The 16,764-nt window shown below is 43.5% G+C and overlaps 1 protein-coding gene across 1 annotated transcript in view; it reads left to right on the top strand.

The window, feature by feature from the left end:
• Positions 1–5,370, top strand: part of ulk4 (unc-51 like kinase 4) — a 499,390-nt gene extending 494,020 nt beyond the window's left edge. The window contains exons 36-37 of the mRNA XM_028817917.2: positions 1,703–1,788; positions 5,170–5,370. Of these exons, the coding sequence (XP_028673750.1) occupies positions 1,703–1,788; positions 5,170–5,233 (150 nt within the window). The 3' untranslated portion in view covers positions 5,234–5,370. The remainder of the gene's footprint in view (positions 1–1,702; positions 1,789–5,169) is intronic.
• The last annotated feature ends 11,394 nt before the right edge of the window (positions 5,371–16,764 follow it).

The following is a 16,764-nucleotide window of genomic DNA, read 5'->3' as shown; positions in this document are numbered from 1 at the left end:
CAGGGGTAGGCAATGTCGGTCCTGGAGAGCTGCAGTATGTGCAGGTTTTTGTTCCAACCCACTGTGGCTCACCAGGACCGACATTGCCTACTCCTGTAATAGACCACAATGGTAGTGTACGGGTAGGTAGATAAAGACACTATATTGTGGTTAGATGGACAGTAAATGCACTATACAGTAGATAGTAAAGGCACTATATAATAGGTAAATAACTAAATAGTAAAGACACTGTTCTATAGTATCTATCTATCTATCTATCTATCTATCTATAGATAGTAAAGGCACTATATAATAGACCACAACAGTACTATACAGTGGTTAGATAGAGTAGCTGGCTAGCTATATAGTAACGACACTCTATGCAGTAGTAGATAGTAAAGGCGCTATATACAGTAGATAGACAGCTAGCTAGTAAAGACACCGTATAGCTAAAATATCGATAGGGTCTTGTGAATAAGTAAGCCCACCCGTGACTTTTTCATCACATCTGAGCAGACAGAGAGCTTTGTCAATCATTTATTTAACAAAACAACCAACAGATGTATGTGGTGGTCTGCTGGGGACAAAGCAAGTCCACCCTTGGCCTCGGAGGCTGGCATTGCCCCCCACTCCCCCCTTTTAGCCGAAATGACTTCTTGTAGGTGTATTGCAGTCTCTGACATTTTGGTTCATCCCTCCATCCATCACTCCTTCCATTGTAAGATGCTGGTGGGCCTCCTTGCCTGTCCTGCCCGTTTCAAGTCCCCCACACCAGCTCCTGGCTGTGACTCGGCCCGTCCGTAACCATCCATTTCTTCTCTCCGAGCCTCGCCTTGGGTGGATCTGCTGGTGTCCCTCAAGGTGAAGTCCCTCAGCCGGCCCACCGTGACTGATGTGGAGTTTTAAGAAGCGAACCAAAGAGAACAGCAGTTTAGTTTGTAAAGCACTGAAGGAAGAAGACCCCCTTAGTGTCGCCGACTCTCTAGCCGGGGTGTATTTTTTCACTTCTGCATGTCCGTTGAAAAAGCCGAGGGGTGTGTTAGGCGGGGTGGTCTCACAAGTATCTTCTGTGCTGTTATGGTGAGGTGTTTCAGTAAGTTCCTCAAAAGCAAGTCCCGTGCAGGCAGCCATGGATCATAAAGAAAAATGTGCCGCCTTCAACGTGTCCATCCCTCAGCGGGGCAGACGGCCTTCGCCTTCTCCTGACGGCTCCACGACTAACCGGACGTGATGTGGTCTGCCGGCCCCTCCGCTGCTGCACTCATCCTCAGGGTGGGCTCTTTGTTTTGAGGATGGCCTGTTATGTCCACGTAAAGCTGCCCACCCGCTGTGTTCTTCTGGTGCCTGTAGGGGGTGCTGTTTCATGTGGTTGGAGCGGCGAGGAGCCCCCCCCCCAAAGTCGCCTTTCTCAAAGTTGGTTCGTTTGCTTTGCCACGTGCTGCCTTTGTAACGTACCCTCTGAAGGGCGCTATATAAGGTGGGGGGGCTGCCCAGGAGAGATCCTCCTTTAACTGTATAATGGCAGTCCACTCAGGCTACAGGCCCACAGACAGTGTGGAAGACCACCACCGCCACGCAATCCCGAAGATGCAGTGGTCCGCGTGCTTTCCAGAATCTTCTGTCTTTTGCAGTGGCTCCCCAAGGGGGGGGGGGGACATGAAAGCTGCTCGCCTCAAACGCGTCCCGGTGGCCATTGACGGCTTCTTGTTTGATTTCTTTGCAGATCACATCAAACGAGAAGCATTTGCGGAGCCTGAAGGAGGCCGAGGGTCTAGTGGGGGCTCTCCAGCGGCTGACGGAGACGGCCAGGTGAGTTCCCCGGGGGCCTGTGTACGTCTCCTGTTACATGTGCCGCTTAGCGGGGTTGAGGTCTCCTCAGAACGCCCCCCCCCCAATCCAGCCCCCAGCGTGTCGGCTTTGTTTTGTTGCCGTCATTAACGTTTGCTTTGATCCATTGATGTGGGAGGCCATGGCGGGAGCTGCACGATGAAAGATGTCTCAGAGCTGTAATTTCTCATCTGGCCGGATACGGGCCTATTGTGGAGCTGCCGCCCCCCCCTCCCAGCCCAATTTGGATTTTTACCCCAAGCCCCCCCAAGCCTTTTGATGTCTGCTGGTTATGGCTGCAGCACCAGAATTTACTGGCAGCGTTTCAGCTGCATTGTGTGTTTGGCAAAGCTGCACTCAAATTCCTTTCTGCTAAACACAAACTTTTAAACGCTGGCTTAAAGGTGCGGGCGGTGGGACGGCCGGGTGGGGGTGCCTGACGGGGACGTCCGCCGAGGTACAATCATGTAACTAACGCAGTATGAGCCCACCCAGCCCTCCACAGTTTGCACCGTGCTGTGAAAAAGTATTTGCCCCCTTCCTAATTCCCTCCATTTTTATTTGTAGCAGTGAATGGCTTCAGATCTTGAGACAAAAATGGAAGCCACCTTAGTAAAAGGAAGACTGTCTGTCATTCCAGATGGCACATCACAGACATCTGTAGTAATAAAAATGCATTTGTCATTCCAGTAGGTGGCTCATCAAACCATTACTGCTGCTTTCATGAATCCCATACCAAATAGTACATAACAGAGACATATGCATAGCATTTGTCATTCCAACAGATGACACATCACAAACGTTTGTAGTAATAGAATTGCATTTGTCATTCCAGTGGGTGGCTCATCAAACATTACCGCTGCTTTCATGATTCCCATACCAAATAATATATAACAGAGACATATGCATTGCATCTGCGGTGGGTTGGCACCCTGCCCGGGATTGTTTCCTGCCTTGTGCCCTGTGTTGGCTGGGATTGGCTCCAGCAGACCCCCGTGACCCTGTGTTCAGTTTCAGCGGGTTGGAAAATGGATGGATGGATATGCATTGCATACCATTCCAACAGATGGCACATCACAAACATTTGTGGTAATAAAATGCATTGTATTTGTCACTCCAACAGATGGTGTATCACAAACATTACCACTGCTTTCACAAATCCCATACCAAATGCCATATAACAGAGACATATGCATAGCATTTGTCATTCCAACAGATGGCACATCTGAAACGTTTGTAGTAACAGAATTGCATTTGTCATTCTAGTGGGCGGCTCATCAAACATTACCGCTGCTTTCACGAGTCCCATACCACATAATATATAACAGAGACATATGCATTGCATACCATTCCAACAGATGGCACATCACAAACATTTATGGTAATAAAATGCATTGTATTTGTCACTCCAACAGATGGTGTATCACAAACATTACCACTGCTTTCACAAATCCCATACCAAATGACATATAATAGAGACATATGCATAGCATTTGTCATTCCAACAGATGGCACATCTGAAATGTTTGTAGTAACAGAATTGCATTTGTCATTCCAGTGGGTGGCTTATCAAACATTACCGCTGCTTTCACAAGTCCCATACCAAATAATATATAACAGAGACATATGCATTGCATACCATTCCAACAGATGGCACATCACAAACATTTATGGTAATAAAATGCATTGTATTTGTCACTCCAACAGATGGTGTATCACAAACATTACCACTGCTTTCACAAATCCCATACCAAATGACATATAATAGAGACATATGCATAGCATTTGTCATTCCAACAGATGGCACATCTGAAATGTTTGTAGTAACAGAATTGCATTTGTCATTCCAGTGGGTGGCTTATCAAACATTACCGCTGCTTTCACAAGTCCCATACCAAATAATATATAACAGAGACATATGCATTGCATACCATTCCAGTAGATGGCACATCATAAACATTTGTCATTCCAACAGATGATGCATCACAAACATTAGTACTGCTTTTACATTATGCATTGCATTTGTCATTTGAACTGATGCCACATCACAAACATTTGTACTAATAAAATGCCAATCCAACAGATGGTGTATGACAAACATTAACACTGCTTTCAAATGGCATATAACAGAGGTATATGCATTGCATTTGTCATTCCAGCAGATGGTGCATCACAAACCGCCACCAATTGGCTATTTTTACGAATCCTATACCAAATGGTGTATAACAGAGATGTGCATTGCATTTGTCACTCCAACAGATGGTGCATCAAAAATATTACCGCTGCTTTTACAAATCCCTTACCAAATGTCATATAAAAGAGAGATATTGTAGGACACACAGAGACACACACACTGTTTGAGCTGCTGTGAGAGAGCAGCAGTGGTGGGACTTGAACTCAGGGGGGCTCTGAATCACGGAGCGGCCTTTTCTGCCTCCTTTCTTAAGAAGTGCACAACATTTTTATTCTGGCGACGGGCAGTGGCACAAACCTGTTAAACTGCAGCAGTGCCAGCCACATACTGCACTGTGGACTGTTATTTCAGTGGTTAAAGTTTTAGGGCACATATTTGAAGGTGTGATACGCTCAGGGCTGGCAGCTTGTGACAGTTTATCGCACCACAGTAGGCATCCCGCTCAGCTTTGCTGCATGTGTGGCACCAGTTACCCGCCTGGCAACACGCTAAGAGTCGCCATGTCCACCTTAGAGCAACTTGGTCTTTAGTGCCACCGTTTATTGCAGGGGTGTCGAACTCCTGGCCTGGAGGGCCGCAGTGGCTGCAGGTTTTCATTGTCACTCTTTTCTTAATCGGTGCCCAGTTTTCACTGCTAATGAACTCCTTTTCCCTTCATTTTAATAGCCCTGTTTTTAAGGATTCGGTCGTCTGAATGGATTTGTTTCTTTATTAAGTGGCAGCCAAACAGAAATGAGACGTGAAACGAGCAGACAGTTGACCAGCTAAACTGGGATGTCAAACTCCAACCAGTTTCACTCCAACCAATCTCTTAATGAGAAGCTGATTCTTGCTGTTAATTAAACCTCACTCACCGAGACCCTCACCTTTCTTTATTTTCAGATTTCATGTGACGGGCACAGGTGAGCTGGTCACGTGGCACCTCGTTTCGTGTCTCATTATCGTTTGGCTGCTAATTAAGGAAAAAGAGACAACTAAGGGGCCTGAGTGACGTTAATTAAAACTAAGGCAGAAGAAGTTCATTAGCAGCCAAAACTGGTCGCTAATGAAGGAGATGGTTAGAATGAAAACGTGCGGCCCACCAGGACCCAAGTTGGGGACCCCTTGTCTTGCTTGCTTTATTTTAAGTCACCCCACTGCTTAAGTTTCTTTTGGTTGTTTTCTTGCAGATTCAAAGCGGACGTTGCCCTTACATCACTGGTCAGTGAAATTCTGAAGAGCATCAGAAATTAGGAAAATGAAAACCACGTGCAACGGGAGGACACTACATGGACATTCTGTCCCACAAACTAGCCATGTTGTTTATTTATTTATTATTTTTTATGTCATTTTTTAAATAAAACTTTTAAGCAAAGTCAGCTTTGCTTTTTGTAGTAGTGGCATTCCAAGACTCACCCAGTGGCACAGATGTCACCGAGTGGCTGTCATCCCAGCTTGGCAAGGAACCTTCCATAAGTCTTTGTAATGGATCACTGGAGTGGTGGCAGTGTCCCTCTTGAGGGGTCCCCCCATGTGCAGTCCTAATGGGTTTTTTGGAAGCCACCAGGGGGGAATTCCTTGTTTAAGGGGGGATTGGGGGGTCTTGTCTGGCACAGAAGTGCCTCCTGGGTCAACGGTGATGGCACCAGCGGTCGTCTCAGGTCTGGCCGACAGAAATCTGATCCATCTCAGTCAGGCGAGTCGAAGTTGGGTGTGGAGGAAGGATGAAGGAGGAGTGGAAGTGGCAAAAAGAGAGGAATGGAAAGAAAAGAAAAGAAAAGAAAAGAAAGCTGTGCGCTGCTTTATTTGGAAGATTGAGAAGCCGCTGAAACGAAACAAATGCTGGGTGACACCCCCTGCAAGCCACATCAGCCAATCAGATGACAGTACAGTTCGAGGCAGGCGGGGTGACAGAAAGAAAGACACACCCCCTGTTTAAGAGTCGGGGGGCTACAGGGTGGTCCTGTCATTCTGAAGGGGGCTATCAGTGTCTGGTCGTCCATGTCTTGTGTGAGGAGGACATGGCGGGGGCTCATTTCGTTAAGAGACACAGGCACGGAATAGGTGAGCGGACCCCCTTTCATAAAGACCCCCCAGACAAACAAACAATGCTATCAATTATTTTACGTTTTATTTGTAATACATCTAGACATATCTGTGTCTTGCAATTACACATTCTGAAATACAGTGCCCCCCCCCCCCCCACTGTAATTTGTGACAGTCACCCAATTTCAGTCCAAAGGAGCAGGCCCCTTGAAGGGAACAAGACCCCCCCGCCATCCAAAAAAAACAAGCAGCCATTTTATTACAAAAAAATGCCCATGGTGCGCCATCTGTCAGAATGGCAGAGATGTGGCGACTGGACAGAGACGCACAGAGACGGACACTTCTCCTTTCAGGGTGCATGCACTGCATTTGTCATTCCAACAGATGGTGCATCACAAACACTGGCGCTAATAAAATACGTGACAATCGTCTTGGCTTGAAAAATGGCTGTGTTTGATACTCTGTGTGCCACGGTATTAAATGTAAAGGGCCAGAGTGGTCGAGATTCTTTTATGTTTAAATTTATAGAAAGCACTTCACTTTAGAGCACAGTTTTGTGTGACACGTGCGTACAGTATGTCACAAAAGTCAGTACAGCCCTCACATTTGGTAAATATTTTATTATATCTTTACATGGGACAGCACTGAAGTTATGACACTTTGCTCCAATGTGAAGTAGTCCGTGTCCAGCTTGTGTCACAGTGTGAATTTGCTGTCCCCTCAAAAATAACTCAACACACAGCCATTAATGTCTAACAACAAAAGTGAGTGTGACATGCGGGTCAATGCAGACAGAGGCCATTTATCTGTTCTCATCCTCTTAGATCTGAGTGCCGCATTTGACACCATCGATCATAATATTCTTAGAAATCGCCTTAGTCAATGGGTGGGCCTCTCTGGCAGCGTCTTAAATTGGTTTGAATCCCACCTGGCAGGGAGAAAATTCTTTGTTAGTTGTGGTAATTACAACTCAAAGACACATGATATCCTATATGGTGTGCCACAAGGCTCTATCCTGGGTCCGCTGCTCTTCTCAATCTACATGCTTCTGTTAGGTCAGATTATCTCAGGGCACAACGTGAGCTACCACAGCTATGCTGATGACACACAGCTGTATTTATCAATAGCGCCTGATGACCCCAAATCTCTTGATTCACTAACACAATGTCTAACTTGTATTTCTGAATGGATGAATAGTAATTTTCTCAAGTTAAATAAAGAGAAAACTGAAATCTCAGTGATTGGCGATAATGGATACAAAGAGGTTATCAGAAACAAACTCGATGCATTAGGATTAAAAGTCAAGACGGAGGTAAAAAGCTTTGGGGTAACTGTTGACTGTAATCTGAGTTTTAAATCGCATATTAATCAGATCACTAGGACAGCATTTTTTTCACTTAAGAAACATAGCAAAAGTTAGACCTCTTATATCATTGAAAAATGCTGAGAAATTAGTTCACGCGTTTGTTTTCAGTCGACAGGTGTGAGTGGGCACCCTGAGTTATTTAAAGAACAGGATCTATCAAAGTCTGCTCTTCACAACACATGTTTGTGGAAGTGTATCATGACACGAACAAAGGAGATTTCTGAGGACCTCACAAAAAGAGTTGTTGATGCTCATCAGGCTGGAAAAGGTTACAAAACCATCTCTAAAGAGTTTGGACTCCACCAATCCACAGTCAGACAGATTGTGTACAAATGGAGGAAATTCAAGACCATTGTTACCCTCCCCAGGAGTGGTCGACCAACAAAGATCACTCCAAGAGCAAGGTGTGTAATAGTCGGCGAGGTCACAAAGGACCCCAGGGGAACTTCTAAGCAACTGAAGGCCTCTCTCACATTGGCTAATGTTCATGTTCATGAGTCCACCATCAGGAGAACACAGAACAACAATGGTGTGCATGGCAGGGTTGCAAGGAGAAAGCCGCTGCTCTCCAAAAAGAACATTGCTGCTCGTCTGCAGTTTGCTAAAGATCACGTGGACAAACCAGAAGGCTATTGGAAGAATGTTTTGTGGACGGATGAGACCAGAATAGAACTTTTTGGTTTAAATGAAAAGCGTTATGTTTGGAGAAAGGAAAACACTGCATTCCAGCATAAGAACCTTATCCCATCTGTGAAACATGGTGGTGGTAATATCATGGTTTGGGCCTGTTGTGCTACATCTGGGCCAGGACAGCTTGCCTTCATTGATGGAACAATGAATTCTGAATTATATCAGAGAATTCTAAAGGAAAATGTCAGGACATCTGTCCATGAACTGAATCTCAAGAGAAGGTGGGTCATGCAGCAAGACAACGACCCTAAGCACACAAGTCATTCTACCAAAGAATGGTTAAAGAAGAATAAAGTGAATATCCTGACCTTAATCCAATCGAAATGTTGTGGAAGGACCTGAAGTGAGCAGTTCATGTGAGGAAACCCACCAACATCCCAGAGTTGAAGCTGTTCTGTACGGAGGAATGGGCCGGTGTGCAGGACTGATCAACTGTTACCGGAAACGTTTAGTTACAGTTATTGCTGCAAAGGGGGGAGTGGGGGTGTCACACCAGATACTGAAAGCAAAGGTTCACATACTTTTGACACTCACCAATATATAATATTCGATCATTTTCCTCAATAAATAAATGACCAAGTATAATATTTTTGTCTCATTTGTTTAACTGGTTTCTCTTTATCTACTTTTAGGACTTGAGTGAAAATCTGATGATGTTTTAGGTCATATTTATGCAGAAATATAGAAAATTCTAAAGGGTTCACAAACTTTCAAGCACAACTGTAGATCACTTGGGTAAGGGTTACAAAGAGATCTCTAAAAACCCTTGGACTCCATCACGAGAGCCATCAACTCCAAATGGAGAAAACTTGGAACAGCGGGAAGTAAATCTCATGCACCCTGCCAAACATCTACAGAACTTCAGGCCTCGCTCAGAGCTCAGGATTCCACTGGGCAAAAAGGGCACCCATGGGAGAGTTGCAAGTCACCAACTACTGCTAAACAAGAGGAACGTGAAGACCCATCTAACAAAAACACCTTGATCACCCCCCAAGTGTTTGAGATAATGTTCTGTGGTTTGACAAGTCCAAAATGGTGCACTTCAGCAGTCCCATTACATCGAGCGTGAAGGTAACTCAGCTTTCCATAAGAAGAACATCACACCCACAGTGAAATATGGTGGTGGTAAGTAGTGAGATGTTACGGAGATGCTCTGCTGCTTCAGGGCCTGGACAGCCTGACATAATTCAGAAAGTGCTGAACAAGAAATGGGTGGTCAGCATTTCCAAAATTGGAATCTCAAGCTGGATTAGGGAGTAGAAGAGTGGTAGGGTTACGGGAGAGAGAAAACTAACGGCAACCAATGGCTCATCTCTCCTTGAAAAGATCAAACCTGCACTGCTATACTTGGACCGCTGGGCTTTTACCGTCTGTGCCACTTCCAGGCTGGCATCTACTCTGCTCCCAAGTTCAGGGTGCAGTCGATTCTGCTGCCTGTGAGTGGCGGAGACGTGATGGCATCAAACTGCAGGCGAGTGGATCTGTGGATGGAGTGATCCAAGAATCACTAGCAGTATCATCTGCCATGAGGCAATGGAGCTCCACTCACGCCAAAGGGTGCTGCTGAGATGATTGCTGCTGCAGGGAGGATCATGGGACTTGTTTTTTCCGTCCGGTTTTAACTGTTTATTGCACGCATGATGACTTGGTTCATGACTTATTTTTTTTTTTGCACCATGACACCAGTTTATAAATAAATATGCCCTTTCGGAACCCTAAATCTGGTCATCTGCCTCCTCGCTTTCCTTCATCCATCCTCACTTACAAACTACTAGATGTCCCGACAGGAGTGCTGCCCACTTTGTACCATCACGGACTTCTTTTGGTTCCTTTAATTACATTTGCAGTTAATGGAGCAAACACTACAGGACTTTGTCCACACAAGAACATTGCGCATGGCACCTGTAAACCTGGACTCTCACAAGACTTTGGGAAGATGGACTCTGCGTGGCTCATATATTTTGCTTGGATCTCACCGATTTCGTTTTTACTTTCTCGTATAGGGAAAGCGCTGGAATCCTTCAAAAAAAAATTCCTTTTCAAGATTCTGATGACCTCCGAGTCCAAAAAATACCATTTTTGGAACTACGTGTGTGTGAACACAATAACTCGAGTACGCTTTCACTTGGGTCAACGGAGTTCTGCATACGGTACAAAACGTAGACATTTGGGCTCTTTCCGCTAACCAGAAGTGGTACTTTACCTTTTATTTATGAAGCTGCAGAGTCCGATTTATTAAACTTTTCTTGTATAATTGCTCGATATATTAATTTGATTTGTTGAAGGTTCTTTAATGTACATAATATAAAAAGAGATTCATTGTCTTGTGGTTTACTCCTCAAATATCCACTCCCATATCTGAGTATACGACAAAGTCGAGGGGAGAGCACTCCTGATTGATTTATTTTTTTAAAAACACGAGATAAAGATACATGATAAAATAGAACTCGCCGTCTCCATATCTACTCGAGCATTTGGAGCTGTAAAGTGTAAATATGTTGAAATCAGGAACATTAGAGCATTTCTGACTGGACTATCAAATGGGCCAGCTTTGTTAATAAATATCAAAACACAGCTCAAGTGATGGGACGGAAGTGATCTTTTCACTGCTGTGCATTTTATTCGATTCCTTTACATCACAGAAAAATGGAATATTTTGGGATTGTCGCAGCACTTTCACGACTTCACGTAACTGGTCTTTCTGTGGTAGCCTGAACCTCCAACTACGCTCATTCATCCATCCATCTGTTTTTCAGTCCAATTAGAGGGTGACGGACTTTACCTCGTAAAACTCCCAAGTCTGTGCCTGAAGTGGGCAAGTACACCGCGTCACATACTGCCAGCCTGCTTCTCTCTTTTACGCTCTAAACACAGCCCTCATTTATTGCGCCACGCATAGAATCCAAACTAAAAAACGGTGTACGGACAAAACTAGAAATGTGCATACACAAAAAAATTCAGATCCATAAAACTGCATAAGCAAAGTTAGATAGATAGATAGATAGATAGATAGATAGATAGATAGATAGATAGATAGATAGATGTGAAAGGCACTATATAATAGATAGATATGAAAGGTGCTAGATAGATAGATAGATAGATAGATAGATAGATAGATAGATGTGAAAGGCACTATATAATAGAGAGATAGATATGAAAGGTGCTAGATAGATAGATAGATAGATAGATAGATAGATAGATAGATAGATAGATAGATAGAACGGGAAGGCACTATATAATAGATAGATAGATAGATAGATAGATAGATAGATAGATGTGAAAGGCACTATATAATAGAGAGATAGATATGAAAGGTGCTAGATAGATAGATAGATAGATAGATAGATAGATAGATAGATAGAACGGGAAGGCACTATATAATAGATAGATAGATAGATAGATAGATAGATAGAATGGGAAGGCACTATATAATAGATAGATAGATAGATAGATAGATAGATAGATAGATAGATAGATAGATAGATAGATAGTTGTATGCACTTTCCTTTTATAAATCCCAATCAACATGAATTCTAAATATCAAATGGCAAATATCATCCCTTTATATAAAAAGGGTGACTGGCCAGATCCAAGCAACTGTAGGCCAGTAAGCTTAACGTACATCACAGGAAAATTAATGGAAGGAATTATTAAGGATAAGATCGAGCAACACCTGGCAAGGACAGGAGTTATTAGGAACAGTCAGCATGGCGTCAGAAGAGGGAGGTCGTGTTTTACTTACAGGCTGGAATTCTATGAAGAGGCAATAAAAGGATAAGACCAGAGTGGAGCAGATGAGATTATTAATCTGGACTATCAGAAAGCATTTGATGAGGTGCCACATGAGAGGGTGGGCATCAAACTAAAAGGGACAGTTCAGGGTGTGGTGTAGATGGGTGCAGAATTGGCTAAGACACAGGAAGCAGAGGATGATGGTGTGAGGAACCTCATCAGAACTGGCCGATGTTAAGAGTGGTGACCAGCAGGGGGCAGTGCTAGGACCACTGCTATTTTTAATATATATATAAATGATTTAGATAGGAATATAAAGAACAAGCTGGTTAAGTTTGCAGATGATACCAAGATAGGTGGATTAGCAGATAATTTGGAATCTGTTATATCGTTACAGGAGGACTTGGACAGCAGGCAGGCTTGGGCAGATTTGATGAAATTTAATGTCAGTAAATGTAAAGAATTACACAAAGGAAATAAAAATGTGAGGTTCGGATACACAATGGGCGGTCTGAAAATTGAGAGTCCACCTTATTAGAAGGATTAAGGAGTCATAGTGGACTCTACGCTATCAAATGACAGTGTTCAGAAGCCATTAAGAAGGCTAACAGAATGTCAGGTTATATAGCGCCTTGATGTGTGGAGTACAAGTCACAGGAGGTTCTGCTCAGGCTTTATAACGCACTGGTGAGGCCTCAGCTGGAGTCCTGGGTGCAGTTTTGGTCTCCAGGCTACAAAAAGGACATAGCAGCACTGGAAAAGGTCCAGAGAAGAGCGATGAGGCTGATTCAAGATTACAGGGGATGAGTTATGAGGAAAGATTAAAAGAGCTGAGCCTTTACAGTTTAAGCAAAAGAAGAAGATGAAGAGGTGACATAAATAAAGTGTTTAAAATTATGAAGGGAATTAGTCCAGTGGATCGAGACTGTTATTTTAAAATGAGTTCATCAAGAACACGGGGACACAGCTGGAAACTTGTTAAGGGGAAATTTCGCACAAACATTAGGAAGTTTTTCTTTACACAAAGAACGATAGAAACTTGGAATAAGCGACCAAGTAGTGTGGTAGACAGTAAGACTTTAGGGTCTTTCAAAACTCGACTTGATGTTTTCTTGGAAGAAATAGGTGGATAGTACTGGCGAGCTTTGTTGGGCTGAATGGCCTGTTCACGTCTAGAGTGTTCTAATGTTCTAATGTGCTTACAGCCCCACCCAGATTCCTCCCCAAATTTCACCAATGTGGCCATGCAAATCAATATAAATAGCAGCTTCTGTTCAGTGTTTTGTTAAAAGACAAACAGCAAAAGAATGGGCAGCAAAAAAAAAAAAAATTTCAGCAAATGTGAAATGAAGTCCTGCACAGTAAAGTGAAGGCAAGAAAACCACATACCAGTGGGTGGCTTAAGCAGCGGGATAAGCAACAAAAGGAAACTGAATGATTGTTTGGAGTGGCACAGCATGGCGAAGTGCTCAAGTTCAGAAAATCACACAGTGCCCGAAATAAACAAATCGTAAGTGGTCTCCCCTAGACTCTCTCATATACTCAGATATGGGGGCGAATATTTGAGAAGTAAACCACAAGACTATTTTTATATTATGTACATTAAAGAATCAAACAAAATATATTGAACATTAGAAAAGTTGAATAAATCTGACTCTGCAGCTGCATGAATGAAACACAAAATACCACTTCCGGTGAGCAGAAAGCCTAAAAGTTGATAGGTACAAAATGTAGATTTCTAATACTTGTATGCAAAACTTGGTTGACCGAAGTGAAAGCGTACTCAGGTGATCACGTTTACACACACAAATTCCAAAAAAATGGTATTTTTGGACTCTCTGCAAAGATTTGATGTCGAAATTTTGATGAAAATCGACGTTTTGGACCTCACTATCACAATACTTTCCCTAGACTTTGTGTGGTCTCCCATTCTTTTTACTTTCTTGTATACAAACAGTTGGACTGCTTGGAGCCCTGGGTGCCACCTGATTGCAAAACCAAGCAGAAGCGTGCGTACGCATAGTCCGAGGCTGCTGTGAAAATGTGTGAGGCTTTACGCCATGTTTAGTTCGATGCGAGCATGGAAATGGGCATACGCAATGGTTTATGCATGATGGCCCCTGGAGCTCTGCAAGGAAAGGATGACCATCTGACCTCCACTCTTCCAATAATTAAATTAAAAAAGGGGGGGCATTTACAGAAAAATTAAACTAAGCCAAGTTGGTCAATAAGCCTTTTCTAATGAAGAACTTCAAAAAGCATGGCAGAGAAGTCAAATTCAACATGAGGTTTCATCTGCAAGGAAAAATAAATGAGGATGAACCCTGAACTGGCAGTAGGAGGTCAGTATGGTTAAGAACATAAGAAATCTGACAAGAGATACGCGAATAGCTCATCTCTCATCCTAATCCTTTATGGAGTTGAAGCAGAACCCTTCCCAACCTTTGTTCCAGATACACACAACTCTGCACCTAAGAGTGCTTCCTGGCTTCAGTCCCAAATGCACTCCCCCTTAATTTCCACTGGTGTCCTAAGTACATGACCTTTAGGTGAGAAGTTCCACAGTGCTACTTTATCAGTGACTTCAGCTATTGTAGGTCCAATCTCAGTCTTCTCTGCTCAAGACTAAATAGGTTTAATTCTCCTAATCTGTTGGGAGTACAACATATCCTCAAGTCCAAGGGTGCACCTGGTTGCTTTATCGTTTATACAGTGGTGACCAGAATTGCACACAATACTCCAGATGTGGTTTCACTGGTGTGTTAGTTACATGAACATAAATAAGTGACGTTATGCTCAAGACTAACATTTTAATGGGCCACGGCCAGAACCCCCCTAGGAACTCCACACAGGACCTCACTCCATGTGGAGCACTTGCTGCTTACCAGTTAACCACACATTCAGTTTTGTAGGTTACTTCCGATGGGTATAACTTCTTGTTTTAGAATTGATCAAGACAACCGCGTCAAAGGCTTTTTTAAACTTTAAATAGATCAGCTTTGCATTTGTCAACTATTGTAGTTCTGAGCTCCACAAAAGCTTTCAAACATAAAACCACACCTGCTACTACAGTCGACCCTTGATATACGACCGGCCTGACAAGCGAACAACTTGCTTTACGACCAAAAGTTTTATTTTGAATTACCGACCCGAATGCGGTCACGTGTATCCGCTTGTGCGATTTTAAGCTTCAGTCGGAGCCCAGATACGTGTGTTTGTAGACGTGATTTCAGTCAGTGCAGTGATTTATATAATTTCGATAATTGCTAAAGGAGGAAGCGAAGGTAAAGAAAGCGATCGATCTCGAAACGAAGGAAATTGAGTGGAAATATGAGAATGCCGTTTGTGTGACCGATCTCGCTAATATGTACAGCATGTCGAAATCCACCATCGACAATTTTACAAAGAAAAGATGATTTGTATAAGGAGGCGCCACCCTTTTCTATTAAAAAAATTTTAAGTGTTGCTGTGGGCGTTTCAGAACACATTACGGGCATTTCCATTATTTCTTATGGGAAAAATAGTCTCGACTTACAACCAACCCTAGCAAACGAATTGAGTTCGTAAGTCAAGGGTCCACTGTACAGCGGGGCAAAAAAAGTATTTAGTCAGCCACCAATTGTGCAAGTTCTCCCACTTAAAAAGATGAGAGAGGCCTGTAATTTTCATCATAGGTATACCTCAACTATGAGAGACAATTAGAAAAAATCCAGAAAATCAGATTTTTAAAGAATTTGCAAATTATGGTGGAAAGTAAGTATTTGGTCACATACAAACAAGCAGGATTTCTGGCTCTCACAGACCTGTAACTTCTTCTGTATGAGGCTCCTCTGTCCTCCACTCGTTACCTGTATTAATGGCACCTGTTTGAACTCGTTATCAATATAAAAGACACCTGTCCACAACCTCAAACAGTCACACTCCAAACTCCACTATGGCCAAGACCAAAGAGCTGTCAAAGGACACCAGAAACAAAATTGTAGACCTGCACCAGGCTGGGAAGACTGAATCTGCAATAGGTAAGCAGCTTGGTGTGAAGAAATCAACTGTGGGAGCAATTATTAGAAAATGGAAGACATACAAGACCACTGATAATCTCCCTCGATCTGGGGCTCCACGCAAGATCTCACCCCATGGGGTCAAAATGATCACAAGAATGGTGAGCAAAAATCCCAGAACCACACGGGGGGACCTAGTGAATGACCTGCACAGAGCTGGGGCCAAAGTAACAAAGGCTACCATCAGTAACACACTACGCCACCAGGGACTCAAATCCTGCAGTGCCAGACGTGTCCCCCTGCTTAAGCCAGTACATGTGCAGGCCTGTCTGAAGTTTGCTAGAAAGCATTTGGATGATCCAGAAGAGGATTGGGAGAATGTCATATGGTCAGATGAAACCACAATAGAACGTCATGGTTGGAGGAGAAAGAATGCGGAGTTGCATCCAAAGAACACCATACCTACTGTAAAGCATGGGGGTGGAAACATCATGCTTTGGGGCTGTTTTTCTGCAAAGGGACCAGGACGACTGATCCATGTAAAGGTAATGAATGGGGCCATGTATCGTCAGATTATGAGTGAAAACCTCCTTCCATCAGCAAGGGCATTGAAGATGAAACGTGGCTGGGTCTTTCAGCATGACAATGATCCCAAACACACTGCCCAGGTAATGAAGGAGTGGCTTCATAAGAAGCATTTCAAGGTCCTGGAGTGGCCTAGCCAGTCTCCAGATCTCAACCCCATAGAAAATCTTTGGAGGGAGTTGAAAGTCCGTGTTGCCCAGCGACAGCCCCAAAACATCACTGCTCTAGAGGAGATCTGCATGGAGGAATGGGCCAAAATACCCAAGACTTACAGAAAATGTTTGACCTCTGTCATTGCCAACAAAGGGTATAACACAAAGTATCGAGATGAACTTTTGTTATTGACCAAATGCAAGGGTCTCACTCTG

This window comes from Erpetoichthys calabaricus, chromosome 13, assembly GCF_900747795.2.
Source record: "Erpetoichthys calabaricus chromosome 13, fErpCal1.3, whole genome shotgun sequence".
Lineage (NCBI taxonomy): Eukaryota > Metazoa > Chordata > Cladistia > Polypteriformes > Polypteridae > Erpetoichthys > Erpetoichthys calabaricus.
Note: the sequence above shows the minus strand (reverse complement) of the source record. Positions and strands in the feature narration are given on the sequence as shown.